This window comes from Phragmites australis, chromosome 18 (genome assembly GCF_958298935.1).
Source record: "Phragmites australis chromosome 18, lpPhrAust1.1, whole genome shotgun sequence".
Classification (NCBI taxonomy): Eukaryota; Viridiplantae; Streptophyta; class Magnoliopsida; order Poales; family Poaceae; genus Phragmites; species Phragmites australis.
The window spans coordinates 3282616-3299992 of record NC_084938.1 but is presented as its reverse complement, the minus strand read 5'-3'; the positions used below and the strand labels follow the sequence as shown (position 1 = coordinate 3299992).

At 41.6% G+C, this 17377-nt stretch overlaps 1 protein-coding gene and 1 pseudogene across 1 annotated transcript; both read right to left on the bottom strand.

Moving 5' to 3' along the window:
• On the bottom strand, positions 1–3921 carry LOC133899346 (uncharacterized). Its single transcript, XM_062340330.1, has 5 exons — positions 3664–3921; positions 2154–3209; positions 1860–2032; positions 1145–1330; positions 1–827 (listed from the first exon to the last, which is right to left on the bottom strand). The coding sequence occupies exons 1-5, from the start codon at positions 3791–3793 to the stop codon at positions 222–224; spliced, it is 2151 nt and encodes a 716-aa protein (XP_062196314.1). The 5' UTR covers positions 3794–3921; the 3' UTR covers positions 1–221.
• Positions 3922–8160: 4239 nt separating this feature from the next.
• On the bottom strand, positions 8161–12233 carry LOC133898735 (protein NTM1-like 9; annotated as a pseudogene).
• Positions 12234–17377: the final 5144 nt, after the last annotated feature.

Here is a 17377-nt window from a genome sequence, read left to right as displayed (position 1 = left end):
TACTCATCCAAGTTATGATTTATGAGCATTGTTCCTAAGACAGGACAGATATGATGGAACTGTTTTTCGCAGGCTGGAGCAGCACTATTTTGCCTAACAGTGCCGTTTTCATCAGCCTTATCAAGCAAAATATACACTTAGAGGTTCCAAATTCCTGCATTCGTGGTTGCTCATATATGTACAACAGTATATATGCATCTGGCTAGCAGATCCCTTCAGCTTCAGGCGAATTCATCCTTCAGCACATGCTCCCAATCTGACCATCCAAGCTCACAACTGCCACGCGAAATGTCATCCCTTCCAGTGATATGTGAGAGTGATGACACTCCATCCGAAGTGCTCGAGTCCAACCCCCTGTGAGATCGATTTGGTGCCAGCTGCAGACCAGAATGCGCACGTCGCCGGACACCAGTTTCTTCCAAGCCTGACAGGAATTTTTCACTCTGAATATTCTTTGGCACAGTGATGTAGCCTTTTGATCTTGATAGAACACTGTTGTCTCCTGACTGAATGCAGTCACCAGCATAAAGGAGGTTTTGACTCTTTCTTGCTCCAGGATGGTCCTTGAGCATCGGTGGGGAAGTTATGGCAGATCCATAAGAATTTCTCAGATCTGTATCCATATCACATAGCTGTAAAGAAGGGTTTCTTGGACCACCAATATGAGCCATGCTGGAATCTAGGTCAATTTCCATATGAATTTGTTTCAGTTGATACTTCAACTCGCAATTTACACGTTCTGCATCAATCCACAAACTCTTATAGACAAGAACCTGCGAGTGATCCTCCTCGCAAAAGAACTCCTTCGGAAAATTGTTAGGTGAAGGCTGGTCAATCAGTAATAATAGCTTGTGAGAAAGTGTAACAGAGTAATAATTAAACTACCTCATTTGTATGTGAGTTCAGTGATCAAATCCTTCTGGGTCTTATCACAAGGTTATAATATAAATAGGCAAAAAATCATAAGATGCTTTATAAGAAAAACGCAAACCGCAAATTATTTTACACAGATCTTCTAAAAATTACCAAACAGACCTTTCATCACATCTCTTGAAATTTGCAATTACTGGGTGTCATAAAATGTTTCAAGAAACTCTGCAACGTTTCATTAACAACATGACTTACAATGTGTAGAAAAGGTTACCTGGTACCCTTTCAAGCTATTTTTCCCAAAGTCATGGAGCAAATGACTAGAATCAGCAAGATTAGAAATAATTATGCCTTTTCCGTTATCTGCAGTGTAACTACCATTGTAGTTTTCAGCAACAGATTTTGAAACTGCATTCTGGCCCTTTAGTACTGCCTTGTCAGAAGTGCCTTTAACAGGACCCTAGTAAGAACAAAACAAAAGGTTTATAAACAAAAGGTTTATGGGATCACTAATTTAAATCGCACGATAAGGTTGCAAGTCTTACTAGTTTTAAATTTCTCATACGTTATTTGACAAGTGGCTACAGTGAGAATTTTCAAGGATGGTCGTTATTTCCAGTTAAAAGAAAAGTAAAATTCACAGCACCAGGGAATCATATAGTTCACGTATCTTACACACAATGAGAGAAAACAGGATTAATGAAAATTCAGAGTTATTCCTTCTAAAAGGTATAAGATAAACAACAATTAGCACCGAGGCAAAATGAGGTTCAAATTGAAGCAAAAGCAGAATAAATCATAAAAGTTTAGCTTAATCCTGCCCTCTTATGTCAAAATAGATAAGCTGGAAAAATATCTCATAGTTGTATAAGGGAGGAGGCCAGGAAAACTGCAAGTTGCATGTTGTGCATATGGTCAAGAGAATGTATTTCGCATGTTACACTATGCTGAACTGAAAAGAACTTGAAGAATATCCCAAAACAATGCACCTTTCTTGCTTTATCAAGGTAACTCTGAAGATTCTCAATTACTGATCGAAGGAGGCTGTGATCATGCTCCTCTAGCTCAATTTCATCAGAATAATTATTCTGTAGCACCCCCGATAGACTATCGATCGCCTTCAGAATTCCTGATATGTTCATTCCAGTTGAAGAACAGGAACCTGTAATTGCACCAAACAGATAATAGATTATGCATAAGAAAATCCAAAGAAATAAAATTTAATGCGGAATATAAAGCACCAGGTGAAATTGTATAGAATATTTAGATGGAGTTAAACAGACCATTGCCAGCATTTGATTTCCTGATTGATGACGGAATAAAATCAGGAGCAGCAGTGTTTAGGCCAGATCGCTTCATGCAATTATCTCTCACATCCAAACAGTGTTTCTGCTCTGTGATACATTTTTCTGCCCCGTGTTTTGCAAGCTTAATCTCCTCCCCATGGGGATCTTTTGCCAAGTTTGTGTCAAGGTCTCCAGATTTCTTTGGCAAACCCAATTCAACATTGTGTTGTGAATGGTTTTGCTTACTGTTGCAAGCAACCAAATTTTGAAGCTCAGTCGGAGCCTCATAATGTTGAACAGTGCTAGAGCTTTGTTCCCCTCCTGCTTCAAATTCCACTAACTTTTGTTTAATCGACTGGGCAGCTGATATTTGAAGAAAATCGCATGAAGAAACACGAGAAGCTGAAGCTCCTCGCCAGCATGGTGAATCCACAGAACACTCTGATGGATCTGGATTTACATCATCAGCCACTGAAACACATGAGCTAGCACATGTAGATGGAATATGAAGAGGCTTGACAGTGAAGTCAGAATTTAGCTCTTTGGAGAGAATCATGGTGCCTTGTGCAGTGTCATTGTCATTAGCAGAATTACTGACTTCTAAATTTCTGTGGAAAGAGATATCTTTCCCAGACTCTTTATTGCATTCATCATTTTCTCTTATAGCCAATTTGCTTATAGAACCGAAACCGATGATGTTAGTTTCTGTAGCTTTATTTGGAGGACTTCTTATCGTCACTCTTGTATATTTGCATCCATTCCTTCCCTTCCCTGAGGTCAAGGGAATCGGTTGCTTCCTCAAATCAGAAGCCATCGTGGCTGATGGTTCTGAAACTACCCCAGATGTAGAAGAAGTTGAGGATGGATAGACATTGACACGAACTCCAGATGACAAACTTGGATGACTTTGGTGTATTCCATGTGTACCGGTTGGAGTTGGATAAGCAGCGTCGGACGATTTCATCCCAAAGTACACTGCCGGCGACACCAAGTATGATTTTTTATCTTCTCCATTCAACACAAAGTTATCATCAATCAACCTAGAAGCATCACCTACACACCCAAAAGATACAGTTAATGCCATTCTTGTGTCAGAGATAACTGGAAAGACATGTATCAAACTGGACTGCACTATAAAAGTACCAATGATCATCTACATCATTGCGATGATGATTCGAGCCATGCACGGATAAACTCATCTAAGTGGCAATTGAAAGTGCGAGAATTTAAAGCTACGGAAAAACAAACAAACATTTTCGATAATGACTGCTGGGTTCCAGATAGTACTTCGATCTAGGGCCTACCACTACAAACCTGAAACCTCACTAACGTGCGAGAACCACAGAAAGGTGAAATCTTTCGCGAAGCCAACGCACCAAATCGACATGCCCAAGCAACACGGCAACCGGAGAGCGCAAGAACACATGCGCTAGCAGAGAAACGCGGCACCAGAGCACGGTGGACATCAGCGAGAAGAGGTTGGGGTGTGAGAGGAGGAAGGGTTTACCATCCAGGCGCCCCCCGGGAGGGGTGCAGACCGGGCGCGCGGGGAGGGTGAAGGGAGCAGCGTGCGGGGAGAGCGTGGACGACGGGGCTGGGAGAATGGCGGCAGCGGCGGCGGACGAGGAGGAGGTCATCGCCGGCGAGGCCGGTGAGTTCGGTTGGCCAGGGGTGGAGCGGACGGCGGAGTGGTAAAGCTGTAATAATGGGGCAAGCGGAGGCCGTCCTTTCCAAAGCAAAGCTTCCGAACGAAGGATAGAGTTCGTGCCTTCGTGGGGAATTTAATAAAAATATGATTTTTTTTATCGGAAAGTAGAATTATCTGTTTGGGTTATACTACTAGCATAATTCTCTACAAAGTACATAATTGCATATTCTGGCAAAATATTAGGCTCTTAATTTTTCAAGGAAATTAAGTAAATAACTTTATTAGTAGGAGTAGGAGAGGGTTGAGTTTCTCCGATGCGACAACAACACGTATGCACGTCAATGAAAAAACATGTGCAGGAGGCTTTTTCTCTAAAGAAAACTAGCGATAGAAAATAGTTTATGTACTGAAGCACTCCTGCTTATCTATTCGGCTATTTTGGATCTAAACCGTCTATGAAGGCAGTTGCTTTTGAAGCAAAATAGTGCGGAAGGACTTTTTTTTTGCGAATTGAGAGAGCTTTATTAAAGATTAAGTAATTTCATTACAAATCAAGATGCGAATGCACTCAGGAATGCTAGAAAAGGACATCTGACTACAACTCCGGAAGGACTTATGAAGACAGGAAAATTTCATCGCTTAAGGGAGCAACTGCGAAAGAGGTGTGAAGATTGGAATGATAAGAATCTGTCGTATGGAGGGAAAGAAGTGCTTATTAAATCAGTTGCACAGGCTATACCCACATGTATCATGAGTGTGTTTCAACTATCGATATCCGTCTGTGATGAGTTGTCCGGAGCATTCGGAATTTTTGGTGATATAAATTCACTATGCCGAAAGGGGCCGGTGGTATTGGGTTCAGAGATGTTATTCTGCCTAACCAAGCTCTACTAGCTCGTCAAGCCTGGAGTTTGATTTTATATCCTGGAAGCCTGTGTGTTCGTGTTCTAAAAGCGAAATATTACCTGAATGGTGACCTTCTTGATACTGCTTTTCCCTCAAATCAGTCACCTACTTGGCGAGCAATTGTGCATGGGCTTGATCTTTTGAACAAGGGGTTTATTTGGAGAATTGCTTCAGGTGATAAGGTCAAAAGCTGGAGGAGCCCCTGGATCCCGGGGGGGCACATCATTAAAAATTCCAGGCAAGAAATTGGAGAATTGCTTCAGGTGATAAGGTCAAAAGCTGGAGGAGCCCCTGGATCCCGGGGGGGCACATCATTAAAAATTCCAGGCAAGAAATTGGAGAATTGCTTCAGGTGATAAGGTCAAAAGCTGGAGGAGCCCCTGGATCCCGGGGGGGCACATCATTAAAAATTCCAAGCAAGAAACATCCTTGTCGATTGGAATGGGTCCATCAGCTTATAGATCATGACAGCCGAGCATGGAAGGAGGATATTGTTAGCAGGTTTTTTCATGCCTTTGATGCGGATGAAATACTGAAGATAGATTTACCAATGAATAGCAATGAAGATTTCCTTGTCTGGCATTATGAGAATAATGGGATGTTTTCTGTCAGGAAACACTTCCAAGTTATGCGTGCAGCTTGAAGATGCGGGCTTGGGTGGGATTTCTTGCAGTTCTCGCCTTGATGGCGTCAGGCCTATGTGGTCAAAACTATGAAGGTTCATGTGTCTGCTTGGAGGCTGGCGCAGGAAGGCCTGGCAACAAATATGAACAGAAAGAGGCGATCCATGGAGACTACGGGTATCTGCACTATTTGTGGGTTGGAGGAGGAGTCCGGTTTTCGTGCTGCCATCAGGTGCCCTGCGCCAGGCAATGAGAGATATATGGTCTGTACCAAAGGAGGAAGATCTGACAAATACCGGCCCAGATTGGCTGCTTCTCTAAATGATGATGAAGCAGCTATGTTTGTGCTAATGCTCTGGCGAATCTGGCATATCAGAAATCAGATTGCCTTTGAGGGGGCAAAATTGTCGATTATTTCTTCGCACTTTCTTAAGCACTACTGGGAGGAACCATTCAATATCTGGCGATGCCCTGACAGTAGGAACACAAAAGGAAAGAAGCCTACGGGTGTCCAGCGACAGAATAGTAAGCAACACCAATTGGTAAAGTGGACAGTCCCAACCACGGGATGGGTGAAAATTAACGTTGATGGTGCTTTTGAAGTGAAGTCTGGACAAGCAGGCATTGGGGGTAGTCATCCGTAACCACTCGGCCTGGCGTGTAATTTTCCAAGCCTCAAGTGCACAAGAAGTTGGAGCTCTAGCATGCAGGGAGGGTCTTCTGATTCTGTTAGCAGCAGAGTGGGTTAAGAAACCTGCAGTTTTGGGGTCTGACTGCGTGACAATCGTCAGTTTCCTCAAGAAGCCTGATGCCCAAAGATCAAGTATTAGCTTTGTCATCCAAGAGGCGGTACAGATGGCGCGTGAACTCCCAGTTCTTCGTGTAAGTCATGTGGAAAGAGAGCAAATCTAGTGTAGCACATGAGCTCGCTCAAGTGGCAAAACGATCAAAGCACGCTGCTGTGTGGCGATTGGATGCCCCGTTGTGTGTCGAGCAGTTAATTGCTCAGGAATGTACTTTTCTTTCTGAGTAATATAAAGCTCGATGAATGTTAAACAGTGCATTGAAGCAGGAAAAAACGTTCAAGATTTTGGGGAAGGGGTAAAAACCCACGGTTCGCGATCTGTTTGATGGTACCAGTGATCTGGTGTAGCGATGGTCTTTTTTTTTAATCGAAAAAAGTGTACCGATGGTCTGAATGTGACATGTCCGGGCTATATGTGATAACATCGCTCCCAGTATTTGCATTAGGATCAAATTGTTTAAGGTCTTACGCCGTTAGTTATTTCATCATATGCTCAATTCTGAGTGAACATGAATTTAAGTATGATCGTGGCGTGATTGTATTGTTCCGTTCCTAATGTCAATTGTACTTGGTGCGAGCTGCAGCACAAAACTATTCCATCCTTGTCGTCTTTGTCGACGACATAGAGATTTCTCTAGAAAGTTCAATCCCTGTTAACTTCACAATACAATTCCCATACAATCCAATCACTTGAAGCATTGCCTTTGATTTTTTGAAGGAACAGCAAAAGGAAGGACAGGAACCCCCTATCTATCCCCAGGATCATCAGCCTTCATTGACTTTAATCCTTGGATCATTCCCATTTTTGGACCACCGATTTACTTTTGCATTATGCCTTTTCATAGCAAAGTGCATTAGAGAAAAAATAGAACAGTTATTAGAGAAAAAATATAAAATATTATAATAGTATTAAATGATATTATAATAATATTATAGAGGACGGGACAAATTTTTTAAGTAACAGCTATAGATTGGCTTAAACCACAAAACACAGCTCTTAGATACTCCGTAGTAAATTAGAGAAATTCTACGATTCGTCATCGAATAACTACCGATTCTACAATTCTTCATAGAATAAATCCCGTTTACTTCTATACCATCGAATAAATGTTTCAGTTCCTTATATGCAATCGGCATATCATAAACAGTACCCGAGAGTACTGTTCATGAACAATACCCGAGAGTAAAAAAAGTCAAACCAATATGTCGATTTTTGTGCACGCTCTATAATTCATAATCAACCCATTTTAATTGTATTCACCTAAAAATACTGTGTAAAATTCAAACTAAAATTTTTCAAAATTTGTTACTTTTGTAATACTGTGCATTACAAAGAACTCACTTTTCATCGTGGGAGATAATTTTAGAAATTATTACATCACATTAGAGGAATATTAGTAAATTTTTTCAGATTTTTTTAAATTTTTATGAGGTTTAAAAATTGCAAGAAGTTACAAAAGTAGTATATTTTGAAGAATTTTAGTTTGAATTTTACACAGTATTTTTAGGTGAATACAGTTCAAACAGGTTGATTATGAATTATAGAGCATGCACAAAAATCGACATTTTTTTTTTTTGACCTTTTTTTTAGTACTGTTCATAACGAGCTGAACAGTACAGCGAAAGATAGTATCGAAAGCCAATGGTATATAAGAAACTGAAACATTTATTTAATAGTATAGAAGTAAACAGAATTTATTCGATGACGAATTATAGAATCAATAGTTATTCGATGGCGAATCGTAGAATTTCTTAGTAAAGTATACACCAAACATGTTACAGGAGATTTCGACAGCAATGTAAAGTGGCAGACAGGATTCAGGAAACTTCAGCTGCAATCTCGTCAGATTCTCACCACATGTGCAGAAAGCGGCAGCAAATATAAGAACCAATCCAATGCATTCAGATTACTGTACCCAAATAGTAGATGCTGCCATTTCTTCCGCACGAAATCAACTCGTTCGACTTGTCTCGTGAGATACGAATATGCTAATATCAGGAACTAAAATATAGCAAAAACTATTTACAAGAACGAGAAACATCAGATATTACGTAGACTTTCAGTGCACCCGTCTAAACAGGGATCTTGCTACAGTACATCAGGAAACAAAAGCGCAGCCGAAGGCATGATTTACAACTACACAACAGCTACGACATTAAGTTAACAACATCTGCGACAGAAAAAGGAAAACTAGGATGTACTAAGACCTCTACAATAACAGTTTTCATTTTTTTCTCTCCTCATTTGCTACCTCTTTTTTTTATTTTCTGCTGCCTCGGCGCACTGGAAGGGGGAACAAACACCAGGTCGTCTGTCTTACGGCCATCTAAACACATGCCGTAAGACACATTATATACACAAGACAACACACCAGTTCAATGTGGGGAACCTGTGTGGGCAAAACATGTCACCTTATATTCCACTGGGATAGCTATTATACCCATCCATATATCCCAACACAGAGAAGCAACAGCAGTGACACCGAAAGAACCAGCCAGATAATGTATGCCTTGAAGCCTCCCTTCTGCCTCGGTGCTCTCACAAGTGAATCGAGACCACCCTCCTGCTTGATATCCTTACCACTTTCAGGATTCTTCCGCAGCCTCGGAACAGATTTAACTTCTGGAACAGCCGTTTCAGCATCTACAATTCAACCGCATTGGATTAGCAAAACCACAAGACAGCAATCACAAAGACACAGCATACAATAGTTTCATACCCTTACTATCATGTGCAGACATGTTCTTTTGCACATTATCATCGGAATTGCCAGATTGAGCAGCGCTTTCAGCAACATTTGTGCTCGCATCCTCTTCAATCTGGCAAAACATCAAAGAGAAATTAGCATGTTATCATTTGTTAAAACAGATCGTGAAGAGTTCATAAAATAAACCAATGCTCAAGAAATGGTATCATTCAACAACAAAACTCATTACTATAAAAACAATTGTAGATTCAATTTCAGGGTAATAAAAAAAACTCACCTCAGCTTCCTCCGCTTTGTGTTGACTTTTTGTTTCATCTATGATGCAACTTGATGAATCATCAATATAGGGGCCTGCATTGAGATCTAATTGTAGCCGCAGCCTTCGCATCACAGTTCCCTGTTGAGCGAATGGACTATCTGAGCTTGAATTTGGAGCAGGACCCCGGCTTCTAATACTAATCCCTGTTGACTCAGCCTCATCTCCATCAGAAGGAGCATCCTTCTCTGCAATTGCCTCCTCCACGAATTCGTTCAAATACTTTGGAGTTATAATACATGATCCTTCATCTTCACTCTCATCTCTGGTTATGCTCTCTCCACTCTCAACATTGTCAGACAACTGTAGCCGGAGCCTCCTTGGTGCGATGCCCTGGTGAGAGAACAAACAGTTTGGCTGCATAGTGGACTGTAACTGCCGAGGCATAACAGTAATTCCAGTTCCTTGGAGGGCAGGTTCATTGCTCCATACATCCCTCTTCACACTTGAATCTTCCATGTTATTGAACAGATCATGCAAGGACTCAGCGCCAGAATCCATTGACAGTACATCTTGATCAGCGGTGTCATAAGGAAGCAATGGTGTATTCTCATATAGCGCACTCAGTTGTGGGTTCGGCTCATCCGGAATGAAACTTAAATCTGCCCACCAGTTCTGTTCATCTAGTAACTCACCCTGCAAAGATAACAAAAAAAAGGATATAGACATCAACTAGACCTACACATCAGATGTCAATAAAGAACATTAAACCATTACCTGCATAATCCCATGGTTCTCAAACTCAGTATGAACAATTCCAGTGTCTGAATCATACTGAACTTTTGATGTTGTTGATGAATGCTCATCAAGGTCAGCAAGTGTTTGATTCAAGAAATCATCCAGGGCATAAGGAGGATTCATGTTGCCATCAAAACCAATAGTTCCTTGCTGGAAATCAGTGAAAAAAGCATCTCCTTCATGTAGTAGAATGGGGGCACTACCGGATGCAAAATTGCTAGGGTCACCATGTTTCTTCTGCGGATCAATTAACTGAGACAAAGTACCAGCCGAAGGATCAACCTGCTTGTAATTATATAGATGACACAGATCATTAGAAGGAATCCAGTACCAAGGAAGGTAACAGACTGGAAAATGTCTAGTGAAATGCTGAATGTTAACAGTGGTTCAACAGGCTCTTAAATCAGCACCTTAGCTACTCCATCAATATGTCCATGGAGAGGCATCTGGGAAACGTTCACAGCATTTGCTGCCAAGTTATCAGTTGTGTCTGTCGGCCACATTGTCATTGGTATAGCATGAGTTTCAACAGAACTGGGCAAGTCAATCGGACTTTCATGAAGAGTAGATTCTGGTGATTCCTTATTTAAAGGCGTATTCACTTCCTCCTTCGCCTCCATGATGTCAGGCGTGGAGCGAGAAGGAGTTGGAGAGTAGCCACTTCTATCCATTTCCTCCAGGCTGGAACGCTCGCTTTTCTCCTCTTGCTTTCGGAACAGACGATAGAGAACATAACCACCCTGAAAGCACTATATACATAGCCAGTAACACAAGCATCAGGAAATTAAGTAACAATTGGACAATGAGAAGTGAAACGCTCGTTTACTAAGTGCTTATTCTGTGCAGAACGAACTGTGAAGAAAGTTATACTTCTTGTTGCTTACGGGTTCAGTTCATTTTACAAGCTCAAATCAAAACTAGTTTTTCTAGGCACATTCATCAGTGAACAAAAGACTATTAAATTTCACAAAGACGCACAACGAAACTCTAAACAGCATATATATGCACCAAAATGTACACTACATAACTTAACAATCATAAGCTGCACCAAGAAAAAAAAAACATCAGATAGCCTCATACCTGCTCACCAGAATCAAACTCAGGCTCAGTGGTGCGGTACTCGTGCATGATCCACCCTGTACGCTCACCCTTTGGAGCACGTCCGCGGTGGAACACAAGGGTCTTCTTCATTCCGATGATATGCTGTTTCCGCTTGTCGCCCTTGGACTTGATCTGTCTGTCCTTCCCAGTCGCTTTCCAGTAACCGGCCTCAGTCGCCCTGTTCGATCTGCTCCCGTTCGGGTACTTCCGATCCTTGGGCGCAAAGAAGAACCACTCCGGATCATCAGAACGGATCAAAGATTTATCTGCAGATCACCACGACAGCGGCACCCGCGTCAGGAATTTTGTTTCAGAATAAATTTTGTTTTTGAGATAATCCGCATCAGGAAATGGAATCATCGTCTCCGAGTTTGACACGCGAATTAACAAGATTAGTGCCGTTGTCTAGGATTTCAACTGCATCGAACCAAATCGCATCTTGGAAAGAAAGAATTTTAGCGGCGTTCCAGGGAATCGCATCAAACAAGTACCCCGAGTGAATTGTCTCTAAGAAACTAGCATCAACCTGCTCCCTCCCCGTGTCCATTAGCGCTCCAGTCCAGGGCGAAGAGAAGGCGAAAAAGCGCCGCCGAAGCAGCATGAGCAAACTGAGCCGATAGCAGGACTGGGTACGATGATGGGGCGGTCCGCTTACCTTGGAAGAGATGCGGGAGGACCCAGGGCCAGAGCAAGGACACGTTTCCAGCACGGGCAAATCCAAGAAATGGGGGAGATGACAGCATCAGCCAAGGACACCAACCGAAAACTAATCCTGATCAAGAACTGAAAAAAACAAAATACTAACTACCCCAAGACGTCAAGAACCCAAACCACAAACCCAAAGGGAAAAAATCCAACGAAAAAGGAAAGAAAAGTCAAAAGAAGAACAGGGCAAGAGGACTATCGGATCGAAGCGACGGCAGCAGCAGTATAGTACCTGGGAGGTCCCATGGCTCGCACTTGCAGACGTCGATCTCGGGGATGACCTCGACCTCGGAGTTGATCTGGCCGGTGATCTTGCCCTTGAGGTAGTGCCGGATGAGCTCCTCGTCGGTGGGGTGGAACCGGAACCCCAGCGGCAGCGTCTTGAGCTCCATCACCGTCATCTCTCCTCGATGCAGGCGGGATTCGGATATACTTAGCGGCGAAGGAAGCGGGGGAGGGGAGCTGGATTAGGGTTTGGTCCGATTGGATTGGGGATTTTGGGGGTGGGGGGGGAGGCGAGGTGGGGAAGAAAGGGAGTGGCTTTATGGAATTTGCTTGCATATACCGCCGCGTACCAGATGGTCCCCCGCCTTCCCCCGGAATTACGCCGTTACCACTGACGCTGCCGGTGGGGCCCTTTGTCTTCTGTTTTCTTTTCTTTGTTTCAAAACTTTCTCAAAATTCTTTTTAGGGAAATTTTATTCTCCTTTTTCAGTTTTACCTTGCTGGAAAAATATTTGTCAAAAAATTTCAAAATCCTTCTGGAGAAACTTTTTTTAACCATACACCATGATAGCATGATCCATGGCATCTACATTTCTAAGCAGCGACGAATCTGGGGCCGTTGGAACATAAAAGAAAACAAGCGGTGAATGAGAGGAAGAAGAAAGAGAAAGAGAAGAGAATAAGAGAGCCCCTTCCCCTGGATCCGTCACTGTTTCTAAGCTGCCTTCTTTGCCATTCCCAGCTGCTCAAGGCTGCAGCCACCGTCCAGAAATTCCCTGAACCGCTTGCTCAATTGGATTTGTGACTCGACCTTGTCCAACCTTGGTAGTTTGGTTGTTTGTTTTGCTGTGGACACTGATAATGGTTTCTATTTTCATCTTGCAAAACCTGCACTACATTTGGAACTGGTAACGTCATACTTTCAGAACCAATAAATCAGATATCCATAAAAACAGATGCTGCTCGAAGCTTTGACGATTGTACTCCACGCGCTAAGAAATGCATGCTACCTACTCGGCTACTCCAGTGGAGTATTACTTCAGTCTTCAGTCTTCAGTGCTGAAGCTGGCACGGTCTTCGCTGAAAACAGATGAAACAGTTTTAAATTTGAGTTCGGTTGATCCATGGAAAAGTGCTACAAGTGGCACGAGTTTTCAAACCTTTCTTTTCAGTTTCAAGAAAAAGCAGTAGCAAATTGAAGAGCAGCCTCTGAATTCCATTGCATCATGGAGTTCCACAGTCACAGGCAGTACAAGCGTGCAGCCGACATCGAGATCGTTTTGATGCGACGCTTGGCAAAATTTCTGGCGCACGATGCTGCTCACGTCGCCGTCACGCATGTAGCGATCGCCTGTTTGGTTCTCGACGTAAGCTAAAATTTGGTGGTATTAAAATTAGGCTTACGTTAAAATCGGGACAATTTGAATATTGTTTGATTTGAGACTGACTAACATTTTAGCCATCTAAAACTCGGGACGTTATTTTGAGCGCTAAAATCTTGTACAGTTTTGTTATAGCCAGTCAATTTTTTTCAAGGTGTGATCAAATTCTGTTTCTAATCTAAACTAAAGCCAAATTTACTAACCATGATTTATTTAGCTTAGCTTCTTGAAGTCTACAACTAAACGGCACCTAAGCGCTCTATGTCCTACGATGGATCTGTCCCTGCCTGTCAATAATGTAGAAAGAAATAGTCTTACAGAGTTGCATCATCGAATGAACCAAGGCCCCCAATCTGGTGCGCATGAATCTTCCCATAAAATTCTGAATTTGCAAACAGTCTAACAAACTTGCTCGGAGTCAAACTAACCAAAACTTGACTCTTACAGGAGGGATCTAAACACGCTCCAGTTTTGCGAAAGATGAAGGTGGCAATATGACGAAAACTTAACTGTGAGTCCAATGGTTAATTTCAGAGCATACAAAGATTTGGCAGATACTAGTGTTAAGCTGGGAACTTGATCCTGACAACCTGACATATGATCAGTGGGCTCTCCCTGCTTTAAGCTTTTATCCTTTTCATTTTTAGCATTCTTTTTGACCCAATTATTAGCACCACTAAAGCCATGAGACTGGTGTGTTGATAATGTGATGTGCAGCAAAACAAAACGAAAGCCATGAGGAGGAAAAAAAAACTTCTTCCTCTCTATAAAAACGCATTTTCTGCAAATGACATCCGGACACTACACCATTTGAAACATGAGATATTAAATAGTACAGGCTTTTGCGACAACCATAGCCATTTTTTCAGAAGTTCAGAGCTGCAAACCAGTAAAAAAAATGTCATACTCCTGCATTCCAAATGTTAAATAGTTATTATTACAATATTTCGGTCAATGATCCTGTTTAGCACAACTTATCAGCAGATTCCGCTTCTGAGAAGCCATAAGCTATACCAAACAGGCTGAGCTTATATTAACTTTTGGAAAGATAAAAAATTATCTTCTGATGAAATAAATAAAAACCGATAAGGTAGTTGAGAGTGGCTTCTCTAAGAAGCAATGTACTGGAAGCCTAAAAATGAAGACCATAAACTAACCGTTTTCTAAGAAACCATATGCAGCTTTTCAGAAAAGTAGTTTTTAGCAAAAATCCATAAATTTTAGCTATGTCAAATAGGGTCTATATAGCCAACATCACACGAGGAGGAAACCAGATAAAAAAAAGCATTATGAAGCTGATAATCTATAACTATATAGCCACCTATACTTGGCGAATACCTCTATTACCATCACCTCTAACATATGTCTAACATTCAGAAACTTTTCCTTTTGATACTTCCTATGTAGCAGTCTTTAGAACCTTAGCCAGTAAATACCTCTGAATGGTATCTGCATAAATGACATATTTGTTCTTTTATGAAACACTATATTATTACAGAACCAAATAGCCAAAATATTGTCGCTATACCCATTAAGATTCTTCTTCTTTTTCTTAGCTGCTATCTCATGTAACTAATTGTCCATCATATATAAAATATTTCTCGGTTTCTTAATCTTTAAGACAATTCTGATTATATATCATATTATTTTAGCCAAAGAACCTTAAAAAAATTCTAAATATTTTCATTATAATTAAAAAAAGAGCACTTGAGGCTATATATATCTCATGATGCAAAAAGACAGATGTTTCGATCCATTTTCTCAAAATTCCAAATGTCAAAAGCTTTTACGCATTTGCTCAAAACAATCGCAAAAACACCATGCCACGGTTGTTGGAGAATGCCAATTGGATGCTGGAAGCAAAAAGGATTTGGCGAGGCGGAGGGATTGACACGGAGCACGGGGAAGTGCGGTGTCGGGCCCAGCCCCAACCTCGGGGTTGCGGCATCAACGGCGCGGCGACGCCGACACTCTGGACGTCCGATATGGGTTGGAGATGCCCGCCCGGTTGCTGCTAGATGAAACCGGAGGAATCCAATGGCCTTGCTAACAAGTGATGAAACCTTCAGGTCTTTTTCCTTCTCTTTTTTTTTTTGCCAGGGGCAGGCTTAGGGCACGTTTGGAACAGGAATGGTGTAGGATTTTAGAGGATTCGATTTCTAAGAGAAAATTTCCTACGAGGGCATTTGAAGCAAAGGAATGCTATCTAATAAATTCTTTGAAATTCTTATAGAATGAATTATTCCTAAAGAATTTCGGAGAAAACTAAATGTGAGGCCCAACCTCGTAGATTTCTTGTCTTGTGTCTTGGTTTCATGTATTTTTCATGTCTTATGTTCAAACTTACTTTTTAGACTTTTCTATGTTCTGAATTCTTATAGGATTCTAAATGGTGCATATTAATTCTATGTTTTTTTTTTCTGTTCTTACGTTTTAAGAATAGTTTCTGTATTTTAATAATCCTACATTTCAAAGCACCTTAGAGCGGAGTAGTACTATATACAAATTAACTGTGAAACTATAAGATTTTGTGATGATAACTTAGGGAAAACTTTCGTATTCCAAAGATCGCAAAGCCTCACGTGATCTATCCTCAAAAGCAATTGCATATCGATCGCAAAGCAATGCGAAGATAAGCAGCAGCAGGAGAAGGAGCCGTGAGAAGATGCAGTGTCCCTCCTATAGAATGTATTAGGGAAGCCGGCGAGAAGAAAGAGACATGTTAAAAACAGGCAAGCATGGTATGGGCAGCCGCGCAGGCAAGCCTCTTCGGCCTTTGCTTAAGCTGCTTACTTTTCCCTCTCATTAGCCAACGGTCGATCAAGACGTTAATCAGGTGAATTACTATTTTCTAGGTCATTGCTTTCGTCAAAGCATATACATAGACACAGAGATAGATCTAGAGGGTTGGAAACCTCACCTCTACTGCTTCGTAGCTAATGGAAATCCTTAAGACCCTCACTCCACCCACACACATATTTTTTTTTTTTTGTTATGGATGAGAGAGAGAAAGAAGAAAAGTCGGAGGAAAAAGAGGACTAAGAGAAAGAGATGATGCATATTTATACTACAGATTGACATATTATTATTGTAACGGTAGCAAAATTTTGGATAAATTTCTTACGGGTAACTCTTCAACAGTCGCCGAAAACTGAACGATTTTCAATCGATGGATGTGAGCCACATTATGCCCATCGGACGGCCTGGTGTCTTCTTCCTCGCTTTCTTCATTCCCAGCACAAGTGCACAACGTGTTTCTCTCTGTTTGCTCCCAGCGCAACCTTGCCTCCTCCTCCCGGCTCCGGGTCCGCGACAGCACAAGTGCACATGTCTCCTAGACAATGGATGGCGCGCTGAAGCTGGAATACTCAACGATCAGATAAGGCGAACCACTGGAAGACAAACGAAACCAGGCCACAACTGGAAGACACAAGGCTGAATTCAGCAGCCATGACAAGCCAAAATGATGTCTTAAACTACATCAGCCTGCCTGCATCTGAGGCCAATGACACTGACCAAGATCGGAAGCTTCCAACGGGTCATAGTCAAATACATCATGTGGAAGATTCCATTGTTGACCTGCCTAACATCATACATGGACCAGTTAATCGTACATGCTCTGACAGTAGAAGCGACAACACTGAACACTAACTGTTTCTCCTGAAATTCAGGCCCAAGATTAGAGAGCAAGTTGCTCCCTCCGTTTTTTAATACTTGACATCATTGACCGCTTTATTTGTTCTCAAATACTTGTCATGCTTTTTTAGATTTCCCCCCTCTTTTACCTTACTTTTACTTGTGTGGGCCCTTATTTAGTTTGGCATATAGTAGAAAAAGACAACCCTATAGCAATATTATAAGTCTAGAACATCTACGGATAGCCAGATTCAACTACAAGTATCACAATAATACAAAATGCTAGCCATTAGTAGTTCAGAGTACAGACTCTCCATCAGCTTCTCCATGGGACTCTTAATTTTTTTTTTATCGCAAGAGCATTTTCGTCATTCTATATAGAAACAATTATTGGCTTGGTATTTGAGTCTTGGTCAAAGGTGTCAAAG

What these genes read in the sequence shown, in the direction of transcription:
- LOC133899346 (XM_062340330.1), bottom strand. Translation starts at nt 3,793, where the DNA reads ATGACCTCCTCCTCGTCCGCCGCCGCTGCCGCCATTCTCCCAGCCCCG. An exon ending in TCCCGGGGGGCGCCTGGATG is followed by an intron (nt 3,210 to 3,663) that starts GTAAACCCTTCC and finishes TTGGGTGTGTAG; the next exon opens with GTGATGCTTCTAGGTTGATT. An exon ending in ACCTTGATAAAGCAAGAAAG is followed by an intron (nt 1,331 to 1,859) that starts GTGCATTGTTTT and finishes TGTTCTTACTAG; the next exon opens with GGTCCTGTTAAAGGCACTTC.